Source organism: Clavelina lepadiformis, chromosome 1 (genome assembly GCF_947623445.1).
Source record: "Clavelina lepadiformis chromosome 1, kaClaLepa1.1, whole genome shotgun sequence".
NCBI classification, from domain to species: domain Eukaryota; kingdom Metazoa; phylum Chordata; class Ascidiacea; order Aplousobranchia; family Clavelinidae; genus Clavelina; species Clavelina lepadiformis.
Genome location: NC_135240.1, coordinates 11,781,127 through 11,802,007, shown reverse-complemented (window position 1 = coordinate 11,802,007; position 20,881 = coordinate 11,781,127). Strand labels below are relative to the sequence as shown.

Sequence of the window (20,881 nt, the reverse complement as noted above, 5' to 3'; positions counted from 1 at the left end):
ACGTGTGACGGTTGTAGTGATGTATTAAAGTATTAAACTACAATATGTGCATATTATTAAGAAAGCTGTATTCTCTTTGGCTGAGATTATGCCATTCAAACATTCACATATAATTTTGCATTATTATATGTCAGATAGCTTTTGAAACATAAAATAGTTTGCTGGATTTAAAACAATAGATGTGGTTTTGGTAAGTGCCTTTCAAGTGCTTGAAGTACACTTAGCTTGTTACGAAATAACACTTTTTCTTGTTGACACAGCTCTGTGACGTAAAACTACTGTTAAATTGTTGGTGATTAAAAATGAAATATTTTTGTGACACATTTATATATGACATTTGACTGGTGGCTTTATCTGATTGGTTACAGCATAAAGCGATAAAAAGAAATGATTTTAGTTTAATCGTTCACTTCTGGCAAACACCCTCTTCTGAAAAGTATGTTTTGGGAAAATGTACATGCATGGTTCCTTCAAATATGTAATTAAAGTACGACCACATTTAGGAATATTCGAATTGGACTTTTTATAAATGTTGTGCTGGCTGGAAGAAACAACATGCGATAAAGTTTATCGGATAAACAATATCATAAACCAATGGTTCCTAAACGCCGGTCCGCGTAATTTTTTTGCTGGTCGGCAAAGTATCTTACTTTATCCCAAGCTAGTTTTAATATAGACGCATAAGCATTGCAAAGCTATTATTCCCTATAAAACTCATTTTATGCCTGGCTGATTCACAGCAGCAAAACTGGCGTATCTCGTCTTCATTGATACCGCAAACGCAACGACAATTTTGGTAACAATAAGATTATACATATCTCTTCTATTCACTACAATCTTTTGTTGCCGGTCCAAGAACATTTTCTTAAAATCTTTACCGGTCCCCCGGTGTAGAAAGGTTGGGAAACATTGGAATAAACAACAGAGTCAAAAGTTAAATAGACAAAGAGAGTTCAAAAGGACATTTAAAACCTTTGGCTTTAGATAATTCCGATACACTAACATAAACCCAGTCATCGCCATAATGGTGTCCCGATTCTTAGTGAGGTCGGAGTTGAAATATCACGCTGAGATGAGTGCTGGGCGAGGTCGGTAAAATTTCGGCAAGGGATGGTTGACACAGTACTGCCAACAGACATCGTATAAGTTGTAAATAAATGCACTTTAATTGCAGAGTCTTCATAAACCTTGATCGAGATAAAGACGTAGGCTACAGAGGTTCTCATATTCATACATTACGATCATAGTCTTAGATATTGTATTGCATAGCATTACACGTGTAACATTAAAGTAAAATAAAAAAAGGATATAATTTGGCACTCCGAAAGTTAACTTCATATTTTTCCACACGTGCTTTCGCAAGCATAAGCTTGCTTCTTCAGGTGTACTGCGAAATGGCAAAAAATATTTCAAAAGTGCTAAGTAAAGATCTGCTTGGAAACAACAAACGCAACTGCGCGTAATAGCTGCATGCATCCAAGCAATCACAAAATACTTAATGACGTAACAAAATGAAATAAAGTCATTTAATAAATGAAAGGAAACGGGTATAACCCTGTTTTAAAGTCAAATAATGAATATTCATTCACAAAGCTCGATAAAACCGGCATCCCTGTTAAGGCCGTCCTTAATATAATTAAAGAAGTAAATGGTGCGCTGTTCCTCAATTCTGAAATCAAGGTGGTTATTAGAAATTAATTTTCGTAAGACGGTAATGCATAAGTCGTTGATGTTATGGCCCGGTCAGTTGAAATATACAGCTACGGGTTTATGGTTATGTTCATGACGGAAATCACTTCTGTGACCCGTGAATTGTTTCCTAAAGGTTGATCTTGCTTCTCCCACGTAAACTGCCTTGAGGCAGCGTTGACGGTAGATGGCATAGATGACGTTAGTGCTATTGCATTGGAATCTACCACAGATGCGGTGCTTGAATCCATTAGGGCGGACTACTTGATCCGTTGTGTAGATGTAAGGACAGATTTGACATCTATAGTGTCATGGCAGGGGTATGTTCCCACTTTTTTAGATGTGTCGGGTAATTTGTTCGACATCATCAGGAGATTTCTGGGGTTGGTAGGTTGTCGGTAAGCTATGAAAGGTTGGTTTGGAAAGAAAGCATTGAGTTTAGGATCAACATTGACAATGCCCTGTAGATCTTTAGCAATACGCTGTATGGGTTTCAGTTATGGGGAAATGATGGTGGTGTGTGGATTTTAGGTTTGGCCTAATGCCAAGACTAATAGTCTTACTGTTTGACTCCGAGATAATTGTCTTTGACTCCGTTGCGTTTACTGTCTCTATAATGTTCTTCAAATCAACACCAACTTCATAAAGTCTAATTGTTATATTGTCCGAATAGGTTGTATCGAATTAGCAACATTTATACCATCTTTCCACATTTAAACATCGCTATAACTTGAATTCAATAATGATTCCAATTCCGAATAATTCAGCAATACTTCAATTCAGCAGAACAGAAGAATTAGCTAAACGACAAAAGTCAGGAGAGCGATTTAGACCAAACATTAGCTTTTATACTCCCGTATTTTAACCAATGAGCGAATGCCAAACTAGCCATACAATGACACGTATCTACTTGTCTATGTTACATTCTAAGCTTTTATCACAAAGAATTCAAATCGATTTACATCGGGTACAGAAAACCACTTGACACACTTAGGGTGGGATGCACCACAACAGATCAACTTGATCAAGGATTAAGGATTAAACCAAGATCATATGATCCAGGTTTTAAGTGGATCCTTAATTGTCATGCACCAAGTCCGATCTGGTCAAGATCATGTGATCGACGCATGATCTTGATCAACGTTAAAAGCCTAATGATTTGGAACCGAGATTATATGCAGACTGCATGACATCCCATTGTTGAAGACAGCAATCACAGCATAAGTTAATACAGAGATAGATAGGCCAAGAACTTACTGACAGATTTATAAGCAATGGACATCATTAGTTTGTTGATTGGCATTAGGCATCATTAGCCTGGGTGTCTATTTGTTTATGAGATCCTAACCCAGATGTTGCCCTAGGGCCTAGGCTATCAGGGATATATCAGGCAAGCTCAGGCTTTGGTATTATAGATAGGCTACCATAAAGTTCGTAATATTTTAAAATTGTAACTAGGCTAGGCTGCCGATAGACTGTTTAAATTGTACACGTACAGGTAAATTTGAACGGAAGAAAGTTCTGAATGGTTCTACAGTTCTATACATTGTGTTGCTGAATTTATAATACTGTTTTGTTTGTGTATAAACCTAGACTTAATTTTGAAAAGTTTTGTGCGGTTCAGGTGGTGTAATTTTCATCATGGGAAGGAGAGTAAATTTTACAGTTACGGAAAAAAACATTTTTATTGACTTAATGAATAAGCCTAATTACATTAGTGTAATTGAATGCAAAAAAAACTGATAGTAAATCTTTGGAATCCAAGTCCACTGCTTGGAAGGAACTCTGTGCAGAATTCAATTCAGCATCAAGTTATTGTTTCCGATCAGTTGAACAACTGCAATTGCTCTGGAAAAATTATAAAGCTCGCACTAAGAAAAGAGCTGCGGTTATACGCAGAGAGCGGGCTAAAACTGGATAACCCGGCAAGCACTGGATTGGTCAATGCCGATTAAGTCACCATCTGTCCGCTGAAAATGTCCTGCGGCATAAAACCGTAAAGTAGTGACAAGTTGAAGAATTGGTGGTATGCAGTGATTACGATTTGTGCCATGCTCTAAATCAGAGGAAATCATCCCCAAAAGTTGAAGAACTGAATCCTTTCTAAAGCGAAAACGTTCGCGAAATTGCTCTTCTGTAAAATTTTCAAATGGGTTTAGTCTGTCTTTCATGTTTCTTCTCGGTGGTGTCTCAATAAAATGCTCAATAAATTCAATACAATCCATTGTAATATTTGCAACGTTTTATTGCTAAATCTGACAGAAAATGACACAATAAACAAGGTAACATAAGGTAAGGTAACTAATCTATGTTAACAAAGGTTAACCGATGCTTGGTCTCATAGTTTTATTTGTATTCCACAAAAAATCTAGCTAACGCTTAATCTCTCTGCTATGTAGGTTGCAATTAATAATAAAATGAAATAAAGCAACGCAAGCCTCTGCTACCTGCCATATAAGTTCAACGGTTGATAGGCCTACCCTTCTGTAGTACTGTATTACTGCCATTGCATATAATATTGGCTCAAAGGCTAGTAGCACTTCCAATACACAACCTATAGCACTCTCCAATACTTCCATAAACTTGCTTTTCATCAATTATTCACATTGATCTAGACTTAAACCTCCTCGTCAGTAGGATTAAATTCAAGGATTAAATGCCTTATTTTAATCCTAGATTTTCTCTGATCGTCGCTGGTGCATACCGTTAGTAAAGATCAACAGTAGTTAATCGCGGATCAAAAGTAATCTGTACTTGATCGGGTTTGGTGCATCCCACCCTTAACTACGCCACATGTCGATTTGTACTAACATTGAATAAGGATTACTAGGAACAATACATTTCAAATTTGTTTAGAGTTTGACTAGAAACAAAAAAATTGCTTAACAAATGCCAATTATAGAACTTGTTATAATTTGTTATTACGATCGCCACACAGTTGTGGAGAGAATGTCATGAGCAGTGGAATCCTATGCGAGTCTTGAGGCTTACGTCCGTATTCCAGTAGCTTGGGGCTTGGTTTCTTTTAGACTTTTTCGATTTGCTCTTCTACGAGATCGTTTCGGTGGCCGAGCTTCCCAAATTCCTAGTGTAAGTTGCATAGTTGTTAGTCTCGGTTTGAAATGGAAGAGCAAATACGGCAGTATCTTTATGCTTGATTGTAAACAATAGATTTACATGTACTGTATAAGGAAGGTTCATACCTGTTCAGGTGATCAGGTAAGTAAATAGAATAATATTTAGGTTTATGGTAACGTGTAACATTGTACGCATTACGAGTAATGTAGTATGTACTACAGTAGTATCTGTTGGCTACAGTAGTCAACGTACTTGCTTATTCGACTAACATCGGCAGCCGAGTGCTGGACGTTGGGCTCGCAGTAAATGCCGTTCGCATTCAGTGTTCGATAACCGGTGGCGGTACTATAATACTCTATTGCAAAGCTTTATTGATACTTACTTTTTGTTCAGTGGACTTGGTGGAAATTCCTATATTCGGGAAATACGACATACATAGTAAAAAAAAACAAAATAGAAATATGTGACAATCGAAACTTGCTCAAAAGCTAGCTCAGTATCTAAATATGAGGATTGCCAGCCTGCCAGTGCCCGAATTTAAGTCGTGCAATGGCATTTCTCATTCCGAGGGTAAATATTATCATATCATATCATCATAGACATTGGAAATATAGACTCTAACCATAGCATATTAAAAAAAATACAACTTTTAGTGTACCATGCCATGACGCACGCACTTCCAACACATACGTTTATATTTCCGATGTTTATGGCTAACATTCAGAAACAGAAATGAAGAAGCACCATGACCAGGCAAAAAGCAATGGTTACGTAGTTTGTTTGTTGGTTGCAGCAGTATAAGGAGCTGAAATTGTGATTATGTAAAGCTGGAAAGTTTTTTTACTTTGTACCGTCAACATAAACGTTCACAAAGCTGTGTAGTTAAATGGCATTGTGATTAGCAGCCCTATAGTCTATAATCAAAGGTAGGCAATACTGCGGTACTGAAGTACCGAATTACTTTTTTCAAGCAGTTGGTCCCGGTACTCGATACTTTTCACGTGATTAATTCAAGATTTTAAGAAGTGTGTTTTTAAATTAACGTGTTAATTAATCCATAATACCAATGTTAGCGGCCATGGATGGTATTAAATCTAGAAATGTCAAATATAATTGCAAGCGATAAACGCCACATATTTTTTGACCTCAAGTATAGGCTAAACTTTATCGGGGGCATAATAACGGCAATCATTGCAATTTGCAGCAGCATTTTTTACTCAAAAAGTACCGAATACCAACAAAGTATCACACTACTTTTGTAAAATAGTACCATGTACCCGAACCGTCGGTTTATTTTTTGCATAGTACCAGTACCCACTGCCCACCTCTGCATAGTGGTAAATTGAGTGATGCAAATTAGAGTTTCTTATCAACATTTATTCTTTCACTCTTTTTATATTTGTTTGTAACTTATACTATAGGCTAGTGGCCAGATGCCTTTATCAGGCATCAACCGGGCAACTTAGGCTATAGCGTTCAGTGCTCCAGATAAGTATGATACACCAATAAATGGAATACCAAAATTTGCACCACCTCAACGCAATCACGTATGTAATAAATGGAACTGTAGAATATAAGACAAAACAGCTATTCTACGCCAAAAAACTTGGTGCCTCTGAGCATTAAACAGACTTTCCAGTATAGAATTGCAACACTTCAAATTTGGTATAGTCTTGCATCCGCTTAGAGAAAACTGGTTGTATTACTTCGTTATTCATTGTTTATATGGTTAGCTCTGTAGGCAACTGTGGGCACTTAGGTTCTTGATCGGATAGTACAGCAGTTGTCGACAAGAACTTGTGCCTGCACAGACACAAATTTTGGTGTGATGGCGTGTACTCAAAACTCTATTATGGCTGCCTGCTTTAACCGTGAGTTGATGGTGATGTTTATTGATTGTTTGTTTTATTTTAAAGGTCTTTAAATCCCTGTTAAAGGAAATAATTTGGAATCGCTTTAATCCAACTATAAAACTATGGTTGCCATTGATTTCTTGCCAGCTGACTTTGGCTATGTTTTGCTTTGTATTGTATATTGCCTGATCATGAATGTTTACCTTGCGATTCAAGTGGGAAAAGCAAGAAAGAAGTATGAAGTCTTGTATCCTACTATGTATAGTGATAAAAGTCAAATGTTCAACTGCATCCAGCGAGCTCATCAGAATACTCTTGAACAGCTACCAGTCTTTTTCATCACTTTGCTTTTAGTAGGTTTGGCTTACCCCAAATTTGCAGCAATTTGTGGTGCAATATTTGTGACATCACGCTTCTCTTATGCTTGGGGATATTATACAGGAGACCCAAAAAAACGACTGAATGGAACTTATGGAATGGCAGGTTTATTGGGCTTGTATGTTGGTTTGATCTACTTAGCTTTTCGCCAACTTGGCTGTTTTGATGCTTACCTGCCATGAATGATCAATCAGCCAGTTAATTCTGAGAAAGTGAAAGCAAAGTTATTTTCATTTGGGATAGATTGTGTCATGTAGTTATATGATATCATGAATAATCATGGTTTGTTTAATTTTTGTTTTTGCCAAACTTAATCAAGTTACGTTTTGGCTGAATTTTTTACTTGACTTTATACTTTACTTGTTACGGTAAGCTTATGTTATTCATTGCTCTATAAATGTAATGAGTTTTACGTTTTAGAAATTGAAGTTATGTTAATGAATCCTTTCTGCATGAAATATTTTTAATTCTATCATTATTGTTTTGCCAAATGTAATGCTTTCACAAAATGTAATTATTTTATTGTCTAAGGATTTAACTAGCAGTATGATTGCAAAATGTGGCAGTATACTCTGTTTTAGGATTTGCAAAACAAACAATTACAAACTTACAGTAGAGCTTGCCTATGTTTGCATTTCAAAAAATTGAAATAAGTGCCAACTACAATTATCAACGAATCACTAGATGACTAGATGTTTAAGCAAAATGTGCTGATTTGAAATATATAAATATAAAGCTTTGGAACAGCTTCCAAAATAATAAGTATTCATACCAAGAGGAAGTTGCAATACTTAAAAATATCAGATTTTTTCTATACATGACATGTCAATTTTGGAAAGTTTTGTACCATTTTTATGCACTACACAACGCTAACTGTAATGACGTCAATGTCTGTTTTCAAATTCTGTTTGTGGGAACTGCAAACTTGAGTGTTATTTACACTTACAGAAATTTGGCAGAAATGGTTTAGATGTATGAATTAAGTAATATTCTTTATGCCAGTGTCATTATTAATGAACAGAACCACACAAGGATTGAGAGGCAAAGTATAATATATTTATATTATACTAACAAAAGATATAATATAATATATTTTGCTGCATTACGCCAAATTAAATTAAATGTCAACAAGCAGTGTGAATTTTCTCAAGACCAAAAAAGTTTTGCTCATACAGGATTTCTTATGTGTAACATGCAATATCTATAATTATATGTATTATGTAACAATAAAACAATGTATATGTGGACAATGTTGTTGGTATTTATTGACAGGCGTTGATTTAAACCGAATATAGGATGTTGGTAATTCACATAAACCAGTTTATGTTTTTGGAAATTCTGCAACCCAAAAAAGCGGATATGAGTTCGGGGTAATCTTCCTCCCAAAAACGAATCAGTCTTATCTTTTGACTAGGGTAGAAAAATTATGCCCTGCTAATTCACCAGCTTAAATTTGGTGTTTAATTAAGTTGTGTATTCAATGACTAATATTCGTATGTATCATACGAGGTAATTAACATTGCTGCAAATATGTTTGCGACCAACTGTATCAGCACAATTATCGGTATCCCACAATTAAGCTGAAAAATAAAACAGTAGAATGAACTCTACAATCAATGAAACGAAGGGAAATTAGAATTGTGGGCTTTACGTTTCTTCGCAGGGCTTGACTGACAATAGAAAAGCGTGCTCTTCTCAGCTAACACAGGTTAGCCCTTACTACAGAAGTCACCACAAAATAGTCTTTATTTCACCACACAAAACAACGCGTATCTGTGGTGCCGCGTAAACACAGTTATGTACAAAGTACAATAACGCAGATATCGTCTATCCCTCGCAGCTGTTTCCACGTGCTGATCTTTCTAAGACTCTAAGTGGTCCTTGTTTTTGATATCTGTTGGCGTCATAATACGAGTCTTAATCGCAAACTCACTGGGTTCCAGCCGCCACAAAATATCGCTTGTCTTCAATTGGCTCGATAATGTGTGGAAATGAAACAACTAATGTAGTTTGGCGGAAAGATTTCGTCAACAAGTGATAAGATAACGCATAATTATGTAGGCGTCGAGCCAAATTTGTTACAGGCATTGTGCAGTAAACATGTCGCAGAACTAAGTACAAATTTGGCGCCCAGAGATTGCTGTCGAATTTGAAAAAGACTTACATGGTAGAAATCCCAACTTACATAAAAGGAAACAAAACTTACAGGGAAAACAAGGTTTCTAACCGATTACTAAAGCAAAGTTCCGGCGTATCACACAAACTTTTCATACGGGGAACGGAAAACACTGTAAGTATTTTGACATAAACTTTTTGTTTGCGTCTTTCATGCATGGAGTAAACCATCCTTCATTAGCGTGTAAGACGCAAAAAGTTCGCGTTCAGTATAAACCAGCATTTACTGGACAAATCTGTATGACTAAAAAAACAGGAACACTAATATTTTTATCTTCGACCGCTCGAAATGTAAGAAAACATTTTGGGATAAATTAACCCAAATACAACTTGCGGGTTTTTTTCGTTTTGTTCCATAACCAGCGAGTTAGCTTAATTCAACAAACGTAAAATTCACTCGCAAAAGATCTCTGTGGAAAATGGAAATCAGGCAGTAAGTCCTTTCAAAGATGTCTATTACTTCAGCGTTCTTCCTTGTTTTGACAATGAATACTTTATACCACAAATTTTGTCTTCAATTTAGACTATATGTTCAACAGGAAAATAAGAAGAAGAAATTATGTTGTAGCGAAGGGAACTATAATGCTACTAAAAATGATTTAGTATAATTCAAGCTTAATTATGTCGCTACAAAATTTTTTAATTGTTCTCTGAAAAATAATGTTCATTGTAAAATATTTGTCAGATGAATTTTAGCATGATTATACCACTAGCAGTGCACTTTTATTTCATTTTTGCCAAGTTTGACCGCTCCCATCGCGTTAACACGAAAATACTTGAAGTAGCTTAGGACTGTTTCACTGTTAGACTCTTAGAGAGCTTAGCCTAGCCCTGCAGTAGGGCTTGAGTCCATCGTGTATAAGTGACCTATTGTTGGAGAACATGATTCGGCCTAGGGAGGACTCTGGTTGAAAAGTTGAAACATGAAAAAGAAATGATACGATCAATTGATCATCTTACAGCAGTATACAGTCTTGTTTTACGTCAAAAGCGCGGTGGGATTGAAATAATCAAACAAATTTTTAAGGCTCGGGCAGTCGTAACGTTATTTACTTCTTCGCCGCGCCAGAAAAGTAATATCCTGCAAACTGTCCGTACAGCAGGCTTGTTAGTATAATTACAGATTTAGGCATATCTAACACCCAATCAAAAGTCCCTTTGGTCTGAATAAACTTTCATCAATTCTTATCGACATTTAACAAATCTTTAAGCCGAAATGGGATGATTATAGCTGGGTTGTAACCAAAAGAGTGGGTGCTAATGTTAATTTAATACTTTTTGTGAAAATTTATTTGTACTTAATTATGACCATGTTTGTGATGGGCCTAAGAGTTTGCTTTTGAAGTTATATTCAATACATGCTCATGTTATTTGTATTATTTGCAGAAAATAAGCTGAGGATTTTAAATTAGTTCTTTAGTCATATTTAGTCATATCTGAAAATCCAACATGGCAGAAGATGATGTGCCTGTTGAGGATTTGAAAGCGTTGGAGGTTAAAGCTGGTGATGAAGATACACCGGGATACAAAGCACCTGCTAAAGTGGATTTGAAAACTATCCAAGCGCTCGACGCCGATGATGAGAGTTTGGTTAAATACAAACAAGATTTGTTGAAGGGTGCAGAAGGTATGGTGTACTGTGTGTTGAATTCTGTACAAATTACCGTAAGGTCAATCCATACCAGTAATATAGTCAAACAAACTATTTCATCCTACACAAGTTTGTGTGTAATTATTTTGCAACTCTTATTGTAAAAAACAAATGAAACAATTAATAGATTTCCACGTTCTTTTGTTGTTTTATCTGTTGTTTAACCACACCATAATGATAAGCTCACTGCAGGAAGTCTCACCTTCGTATCAGAACATATGATTTGTCACGCTTTCGATTTTATGCCAATAACATGTTTTGTTTGATATTGACCTTCTCAACTTTGTTGTGGTGACCCATGATAAGTTTTAATGTCTTCTGTCACATGTAATTTTTTTTTTAATTTTCTGAATTGTAAGAAGCTTGAACTAACTAACTTGAAGAAGAATTATATGCAGTTGAATTATCATTTTTATCTCCGGTTTCTGTCAAACAACACTTGGTTTCATTCTTAACATAGCTAAAGTTCAATTTACATGCCTAGATGTTTTTAAAAAATTTAAATGTACCTATTGAATAAGTTTCATCAACCACTGTATTTCTGTCCATGTCCCTTATGGAAAGCTACACTCAACAACTGAAAACACAACGACATTAAGCAATAAATTAGAATGGCAATGACATTGTCAGCACAATTTGTTTCAATTCTATTGCAACTTTTATTACACATTTTTTTTAATGCAATTTTATTTCATTAATCAATGGCAATTCATTTGTTATGTTTATGTACTTGTAAAAGTACTTGTTATCACCTGTCAATCAAGCATTGCAGTAAATTATTGACTAGATAATTAAAGATAATGGCCCTTCGCCAATGTACATATCGGCCTATATGTATGTATATGTCAATGAAGCACATTCAATGCAGATTTTGGCTGAGGGGTAAAGGGGCAGTGTATAAATGCATGGCCCAGTGCCAATGCAGACTTCCTTGCAACATAACTTGGAAATAAACAAGAACAGTTTCAGATTTACCAGAGTGACAAGATCTCATTCAGTGTCAGGAATAGTGATAAAGTAGCTATCTTTGTTTGACCATAATTATTTAGTTATGCTTTGTTTTTGTGTGTACAGTTCATTAGGCATGTTCTTAATAAAGAAAATTGCCTTTGCTAACATCCATACTAACCGCATATAACTTAATCCCACTGCAGAATTTTTGATAATTCGCTAATTAGTAATTATACACCAAGTAGTCAATGTTATTTAAAACCCTTATTGTTTACATGTGTACCGTGTATACTCAAGTATAGGTCTACCTCATGTATAGGATGGCCCCTACTTTTTTGCTTAAAATCAGTGATATATTTTTCTCTCTTGTATAAGTCGACTAGCGTATTCCCTAGGTGTTCCTTAGCCTAGCAATAGAAATATTATTTAAGTTGCTAGACTTATGTGTAACAAAATATGATAAGTACTGGTTGGATATTATGCAGTAGATCTTACTAATTTGTCAGTTTGCCTGTTACTTCATTTAGTTCTAGCTGAGAATGTATTGCTTTCTGTGTTACCAAGTTTGGCTAAGTTGGTTTTGTTAAAGTAACCATCATTTTTATGAACAGAATGTATATTTCATCTAAGTAGTCAGACTTACAAAACTTTGCCAGCATGATTACATAGTAAGCTTTTACCTGCTACGAATACATTGTTTCGCTAATTGTTTACAATCCTTGCTGACGTAACATAACCCTAAATGCATCACAATTCGCGTCCATGATCCTATTGGTTTGTTACTTTACACTGCTTTTGTCAGCTTTAGCCTACATTGTGATGCACAATGGGGTTATGTTACATCAACAAGGATTGTAGACAGCTAGCGAAACAACTCATGTTTAATCATAACAGGTTCAAAGTTTGCAATGTAATCAAGCTGGCTCAGTTTTTAAAAGTCTGACTATTTTGATGACGTATTGCATAGTTAGCCGAAAGGATTGCGAGTTAAGCAAATAGACAAAATGACATGAACATGATAATAAATAACAATAGGCTCTCAGCTGGGACCGAGCAATATGCGGTGACTTAAGCGAACTGATAATGTAGTCAATGATAACTTAGTTGAGTTCTACTTTAATTTTAAATAAAAACACTTATAATATGGTGTATTACAGACCAGCTTGATGAAGGAGGCCCAAATGTTCTTGTTAAGAAATTAGCTATTTGCTTTGAAGACAGGGACAATATTGAACTTGATTTAACAGGTGACGCAATTGAGTATTTGGGTGTGCTTTCTCCACGCCGTAAACTACCGGTACTAAATTTTGTGCTATATATTTTAAGAATTTTTTTGTAGTATATTATCTGCACTATGTTAGCAATTTACTTAGTGTGTTTTTTGTGAAAGAAAGTGAAAATACTTTTAATGGTGGGCTATTTAGCCCCAAATTTTCACTGAAGAGAGAACCTGACACCTGGAAGTTTCTGAAAGTATTTGATCAAGCCCTCAGGGGAGGGGGTTGGGCACACTAAGAGCAAAAAACATAGTTCCAGATCCCCCTTTTTCAATTAATTTTAAGCAGCAAAACTAAGAGTTTTCAGAAATTTGTTGAACAAATGACACATGCATTCATTTGTTCACTTTCAACTATGGTTCCACAATTACCAATGTAAGTTGATCAACAATGGGTTAACAGCAAAAGGATGTAATGTAATTATATAAACAGAGCGTTATTTCTAGACCAAACTATTGTAAGTGTGGATGTGTAGTAGCAATAGACTTTTTACATTCCTTAAACAATCAGTGTTTGAAGCTGGATACAAACACTGTTGTCAGTAAAAGTAGCCTACAGTTTGGAGTTTTAGTATCATACTTCTAATGCTACAGTTATTTTTGCAATGACACGTGACATCAAATTAGCTTACCTGATTCACACCCCAACATTGAACAAATGCACATTTCTGCCTTTTTGTTTTGTGTTTCCCAACCTTTTTTGATTCATGGCATCCTTTTTAACTTTTTCAGTAAAAAAGTGAAGCAGAACCTTAAGTAGTGTACCATACGGACGTAAAACTTTTTAACTTGAAAAGTCTGCTTTGCTTTGCCTTCGGCAAAATGATCGAGTTGTTTTGACTTTAGGTTTGAGTTTGCATCCCTGGTTGCAACGTAAGACTTTGCAAAGTGTTGCAGATGAAATATTTCATATGAATCTCTTTTAGTGTACAGCAGCCACCATATTAGCGGTGGTATCCCGAAAATTCTAAGAATTGCGGTTATAATTAGATTCTCAATTGTTAAAAGGTGAGAACGGATTAAATGATTAGAATTGTCGGGTTTAAGTTGTTTGTTACCATTAGTTGTAAGGGCTAAGGTTGCTAAATAATGGAAATTCTGAAAATATGTGTTCACTGCACCCAATTTTTCTCAAAAAATAAGAAAACAGTTAAACCTGTCATACGTAAAGTATTTAAATACACCTGTTGGGCTTTTTCATATATAGTTTTTCTAAGCCCATTCTTCTATCATTGGCAGATACTATGAAACAGAACGATGCAGACCATTAAAAAACAGATATACTTTTTAAAAAACAAGAACTATCAAGAAAACTCTTGCTTTGCTGGAAGTGATAAGGAAACTTATAAAAAAAACATATAACTTCTGAAACAATCGTCATTTGTCAGCAGAACCATGGACAAAATAGTTTTTTGAAGTGTAATCGAACCCTAAACAATTTTGTAAAGTGGAAGTAAACTTGTAGCCTATATTTTTAAGATTAAAGAGAATGTTATTGGTTTTTGCTGTTAGTAGATTAATACCGCATCAATTTTGCCAACTTCTTTTAGATAACTTGTGCTTACCCCGCGCTTACAACCATGTAACACATTCACGTATAGCAAATCAATAAAGGAAAAGTAGGAGAGAACGGTGACGAAACTCATGCTCAATGCAACTGATTGGTTACGTAACGAGGCTTAGTTTGCTCAACATTGGTCACTAAAAAATTATACATAACCAGTTTTGTATGTTTGTCACAGATGTGAACCCTCTTCTCTTGAATTTCAAAAAATGTTTTTTTTCATTACACCTTATTGTCTATTCTCGGGTTAGGGTCATATTCAGGGGCACAACTAGAGGTTGGTTAGACGGCATGCCTTCCCCATTCTTGTAGGCTAGCCATGTTGATTAATAACGCAAGGTTTGCAGGTTATCTATCCAGTGAAGGTTAGTAGACTTAATAAAACTGACGGCGCACCTAAAAAAATTTTAAAAGCTACTGGTTTAAAGTGAATATACATTCATATATTTCAAAAATGACTTTATTTTTGTCTAAAACGGCAAGCCCCTTTACAACATACTGTTTCCTTATTTTGAACCCTGCAACTTGTTCTTGTTGTCAAATTCTCGAGCTCGTTGTTTTCTTTTAACTCCTTGGCAAGCGCTATGTTCTCTGCACAAGGTACTAGAGAGAAAGATGCCAAATTACTGTTAAAGTTTGCCACTATTTCACCAAAAATTGTACGTTCAAAGCTATTTTTCATAGATTCTTGTTAACCTAACTTAAATGTTGTAACATAGTAACCTAAACCTAACCTAACTCTACCTTCTAATCCAAATCTAACTCCAATAAAACCCTAAGTAGCTTAAATTGACTTTCTGCATATCCATTCTTCTAATCCAACCGCCTATCTTTAACTATAGGTTGCGTGACCTACTTTCGGCTCTGTAATTGTTAACAATGGGCTGCGTGCCCTACATAGGGTAAAATAATCAATTTCCAGATTATATGCATGTGCTTACAGTTTGCATCCTATTTCATATCGATCTTTTATTTCTTTTAATTTTTTAACAAGATATTGGTGTTTCAAAGTAACAAAATGTATTATTTTGTTCAAAGTTGCATCTATTTGGATTAACAGCGAAGCGATTTAATTTTGTGAAAGCGACAATTAAGTGCATTTTGCTAGGTGTGTGTTTGCTCGATTTGTTCTCGTAGACAGGATCATTTTCCAATGTTGTGTCGGGTGTCCGCATGAAAATGTTTCAATTACAGCTGCCACTATTGCACTGAAAAAATGTGTTTGTAGCTGTTTTTCACAGATTTTTGTTAATTAGTTTAACTTTTGTTTTATATTAAATGTGTTTTGTAATTTGGGTTTTGTGCTGACACTAATAAGTTTTTTAACATCCTTTTGTTGGTCCGTAATGCATGTTTTTGCTCTCGACGCCTTGTCACATTTGACTCTCAAACTTGTGGAAAATATTGTCACTAACTGCTAATATGTTTGCGACCACCTGCATCAGCAGAATTTATCGTCGCCCACATTGAAGACGAAAAAGCAAATGAATGAATCTTGAACTTAAATTTTAGGTTGCCACTATTTCACAGGAAAACATTTTATGTTTAAAGCTATTTTCCATGGTTTCTTAGCTATCTTAAATGTTATAACATGGCAGTCTAAACCTAACCTAAATCTTCCTTGTAATCTACATCTAATTTCAGTTACCCCTAAATAGCTTAAATTGACTTTTTGATATCCATTCTTCTAACCTAACCGCCTATCTTTAACTATGGGATGCCATTCTTATAACTGTTTTCCTAACCTAAACACATATGTTTAACAACAAGCTGTTAAAGATGTTGTTACTCGCAATTCCTTTTCAACGTTTTCATCAGTTAGTTTGGAGTGAAGCTAACTCTTTGTGAGATTCAGTTTATAAAACAATTCTTCGCAGCAGTAGGTGCTTCCAATGCTTCCATGTTTCTGCAGTTTCAGGGAAAATCATCAGTATTTACGTAGCGTTGATAAAAGTCAGCCATTGGTGTGTTAAGATAAATACATTTTAATGTATCATCAATCTGAAGTTCAATTATTTTATGTTGAAAGTTACTAGGAACAGCCGCTGCAGTTACATTGAAAGGAGTGGCAAAATATCCAACTCCATTTGCTTACATTTCATGTCCTGGAATCTTTCACTGAATGCATTAGAAATCTTTTCACATTCACGAGCATATTCAACTGTTGTTGAAGGCTTTTGTTCTTATAATGTGGGAAAATGTGTTGGGTCATTATTTTGAAGTTGTAATCCACAGCTGTAATTTTGTTTCAAATGATTTCACTTATGCAAACATGACGTTTATAAGCTGGTTAGTTCCCTACAGCTTCATATTGAGTGCGGAATGATGCTTGCTGATGTCAACCTTAAATACGAGATCACACCGCCATTGGCTATCACTAAGTTCAGCAACAGGGTTTTCCTGCATATTCATGAATTGACCGACTTCATTTCGTAGCAAATAAAAACGCGTTAGCATGTTACTGCGACTCATCCAGCGAACTATGCAATAGTAAATAAGGTTATGGTGATCTGCATTCAAATCTTCCAATAATTTTTGAAACTGGTGGTGTTTCAGGCCTCTGTTTTTGATTAAACTGATGCGCGTTACTACTGTTGACTTGACATTACCCGGCTGAACTGACTTTGCACACAAGTTTTGTTGAAGGATGATACAATGGCATCCAACTAAGTCATCTGCAACATGACTGCGAAGGCCGAAGAGTCATTTCTTTTTTAACAAGCACTGTTATTCCTTTTTGTGAACCAACCAGAACTTTTCAAATGGAAGATTAAATTTGCACATTGCCAAGAGATTTTTCTCAAACAATCCTCACCACGTGTAGTTCCATGCGTGGGTTACAGTGACAACAAATCTTCTTGTACTTTAAAATCAGAAATTATCCCTTGAATGAACATCGCTAGCTGGACTGTATTTGTTATGTCGGTACCCTCATCAAAGGCCTGTGCAAAAAAATTGAAAGATTGGAATTTATCCTTCAGTATTATTTCAATGTCATCTCCCATTTCCCAAATCCGATCTGAGATGGTTCTTCTTGACAGACTAACTTTTTGAAACAATTTGACTTTGTCCGACACTAACAACTTAGCAGCTGTAAGAAAACATGCTTTCATAGATTCTCCTTCCGTTTGTGGCTTCAGCTTCTTTGCAATTAATTTGCTTATTTCATAACTCGTTCAAATAATATCATTATCGGTTTTGCAGTACCTTTGCAAAGTAGTTTGCCGTGCTCTTAACTACGTTTTAAGAATATTAATGTTATCCTTCCGCGCCTGCCCTTTTAAATTTTTCAGATTACTATAGCAGAAGTCATAATGATGTTTCAGATATGATTTTTTCTTTGCTGCTGCATGTTTGCCACAAACAAGCCACATAGGTTTTTCACTTATTTCAACAAAGAAATAAGAGTTTGTGGTTTCTTTCTGAAACATTCTACCCTTATTATCAGTCTTTTTTCTCAGAAAGCATTTTGCAAGATTAAATTTTAAATAACAATACTATAAGGATGTAACGAGGTGCTCTGTAAAAGAATGCAATTTGTACTCTAGACCAGGGGTGGCCAGACCTGCTTCATGGTCTAGCCGCATATAACATATTCCAGTTTTAAAAGAGCCACAACACAAACACAATAAAAAACACGAATTTATTCACTCACAAAAAAGTGTAGCTATTGATAAACATTAGTGCTGCGTGGTGATACTATGAGTCTCCACCTGGGCTTCACCAACTCTTTTTGCAATTATTAGTGTAACCGTAACCGAGACTTAAAACTAGGTCAGCCCTGAGGTACAGCTTCAAACTGACAGTTTACTTAACTACAGTGTACAAGTTAGCACACTTCTGTACAATAATGTACTTTTTGGAGTGTAATTTGATTATTACTAACAATGAGTCCATTGTTACTACGTGCGATAGAACGCATTGTTTCATAATCTGATTAAACAACTCGTCTAGATCTGGAAAATGCATGTCTAATTCATCAATGCTAATAAATAATTCATTAAAGAGCCGCAATCAAAGGCTCAAAGAGCCGCAGTTTGGCCACCCCTGCTCTAGACTAATAGCTCTGAAATTAGTTTACAACTAACACCACAATCACCACATGGTAAATGATTTGTTACTGCAAGCAGAGACTATCAAGTGACTGTTAGGTCACAAATATAGCAAGTGGTTGAATGTGTGGCAATTTTTAAGGAAATTTGACATCATTATATGGTTGAATGAGGAGGATGTTGAATATAAATCGTCAATAATGTCAAAGTTATCTCAAGGGAATACTTGTAAATAAACATTTCATGTTTTTAACACTATGTTGTAAACTTTAACAAAATTCTGACGAGGGTTACATTAAATAGTAAAGTGGGCCGCAGGTTCCCCAACCCTGGCTTAAAATAATTATTTTTACAATTTAAAATAATTATTTTTACAATTTAAAATGAATATTTAGTTTCATACCATTTCAACTAGATATTCATTTTAAATTGTCCACTTGATATTAATCTTTTTTTGAGTTTGTGGATTTGGAAAATGTACACTGTTCAGTTTTTCTCTTTGTGAAATGTCTTAATTTATAGATAACTAATTTTTACTTTAGGTGATCTTTCTGCTCTTAAGAAAAAATCAATAAGAATCAAAGAGGGCACATTATACAAATTGAAGATTTCTTTTAGAGTAAGTAATTTGCAAATATGCTTCTATATTAGTTTGGTTTTTGCACTTTTGAAACAACGAAAATTTCATGGAGTTACTGCTGGATGATATTTAATATTGACTTATGTTAAGGTTCAACGTGAGATTGTGTCGGGTCTTCGCTTTTTTGTTTCGACAACCAGAAAGGGAGTGAAAGGTTGGAATGTTTACAAATAGAACAGACACAAAAAATAAATCTATTTAATGACATTTGCCTTCACTGTATAATATGTATTGCAGTTGACAAATCATCCTATATGGTGGGAAGCTATGGTCCAAAGAAGGATGAGCAACATTTCACCATTGCAAACTTTGAAGAGGCTCCGAAGGGCATGATTGCACGAGGTCATTATGTTAGCAAAGGAAAGTTTTGTGACGACGATAAAAATGTTCACCTAGAATGGGAATGGTCATTTGACATAACCAAAGATTGGTAACAAACAACAAGGACCACACTTTATTATTCAATTAGAATGCTGTATATGCCTTCTTCCACTCATGTTTAATCCAGAATCGATTGGTGTCAATGTGAAATGCTTAATTCTATGCCTTCCATAACCAACATGTTTGTTTCATTTATGATGGAATATCAAACACTGCAATCACAAATCATGCAAAGATTTTGATATTAAAATGTGCAGTTATCTTTGTTATTTTATTTTATCTTATTTCACAACTGAATATATTGACAGTGATGTCTGTCATATCCCTATTGTCTTATATGAATAGAAAATGTTATGTTTTCAAGACAAGTAATTAAAGCGTTATCATAATGAGTTTTACAGGATACTCTGAATACATTCTCAACTAGCCTATGTAAGGACGTAAATGACTGACTCATCTTACCAACCCACCAGTTGTGTAATTTCCTTCCTGTTTCTCACTGTTATCACGTATAGACCGCTAGTTCTGGCATTAATAAATGCATATCTGTTATATCCAAAAATCTTGTATAAATGCTAATATTGTCAAATTATTCAGTTAAACTTTTGCACTCAGTATCTGTTTGTGTACTGCATCTAAAGCTATGGTACCAGTATGTATGCATAAGCAAAATGTAGATAAAGCCATTTCAATGTTTTTGTCACAATTTTTTTTTATTATTTCATAAGTCAAGTTAAAACAGTTTTGAAGGAAATTTTCAGTAGCTCAAATGCTTCCATTTAATAAAACTGTTTGTTCAGTTATCTCCAAACGGCACCGCACTATGGTGACTGGTAGAGTTGTGCGTAATTATGCACAAATCTGAATAATATGGTGGTTGTTGTAAAAAACATGAACCATGCGTTACTGCAAGCAAATTCAGGCGAAATCCTTTATTTTGAATGAATTAAACTCGGTAGCAAGATGTGCTAACTTTCAGTTATATGGTAGATTGAAAGACTGGGTAAGGCTGCCTGACAATAAGCAAACAACAACTTGATTTTTCACTTAAGTTATAAGATTGTAATATGAATCGTTTGCTTGGAAGGTATCTTGACAAACCGAAATAAACATTGCCTTGGCTGCCGTTCTTCCTAATAGTTTTAGGTAATTGAACTGAGTTTGAAAACGGTTTTTACTTACTGAAATAGACA

At 35.1% G+C, this 20,881-nt stretch overlaps 1 protein-coding gene across 1 annotated transcript; it reads left to right on the top strand.

Annotated features, from left to right (window-relative positions):
• Nucleotides 1–10,563: 10,563 nt before the first annotated feature.
• On the top strand, nt 10,564–20,384 carry LOC143459464 (rho GDP-dissociation inhibitor 1-like). Its single transcript, XM_076956677.1, has 5 exons — nt 10,564–10,800; nt 12,933–13,022; nt 19,210–19,286; nt 19,398–19,461; nt 19,545–20,384. The coding sequence occupies exons 1-5, from the start codon at nt 10,623–10,625 to the stop codon at nt 19,739–19,741; spliced, it is 606 nt and encodes a 201-aa protein (XP_076812792.1). The 5' UTR covers nt 10,564–10,622; the 3' UTR covers nt 19,742–20,384.
• Nucleotides 20,385–20,881: the final 497 nt, after the last annotated feature.

Bases quoted from the DNA above. Each gene is read 5' to 3' on its own strand.
- LOC143459464 (XM_076956677.1), top strand. From the start codon at position 10,623: ATGGCAGAAGATGATGTGCCTGTTGAGGATTTGAAAGCGTTGGAGGTT. The intron at 19,287-19,397 runs GTAAGTAATTTG...ACTTATGTTAAG, and splicing joins AATTGAAGATTTCTTTTAGA to GTTCAACGTGAGATTGTGTC. The intron at 19,462-19,544 runs GTTGGAATGTTT...TATGTATTGCAG, and splicing joins AACCAGAAAGGGAGTGAAAG to TTGACAAATCATCCTATATG.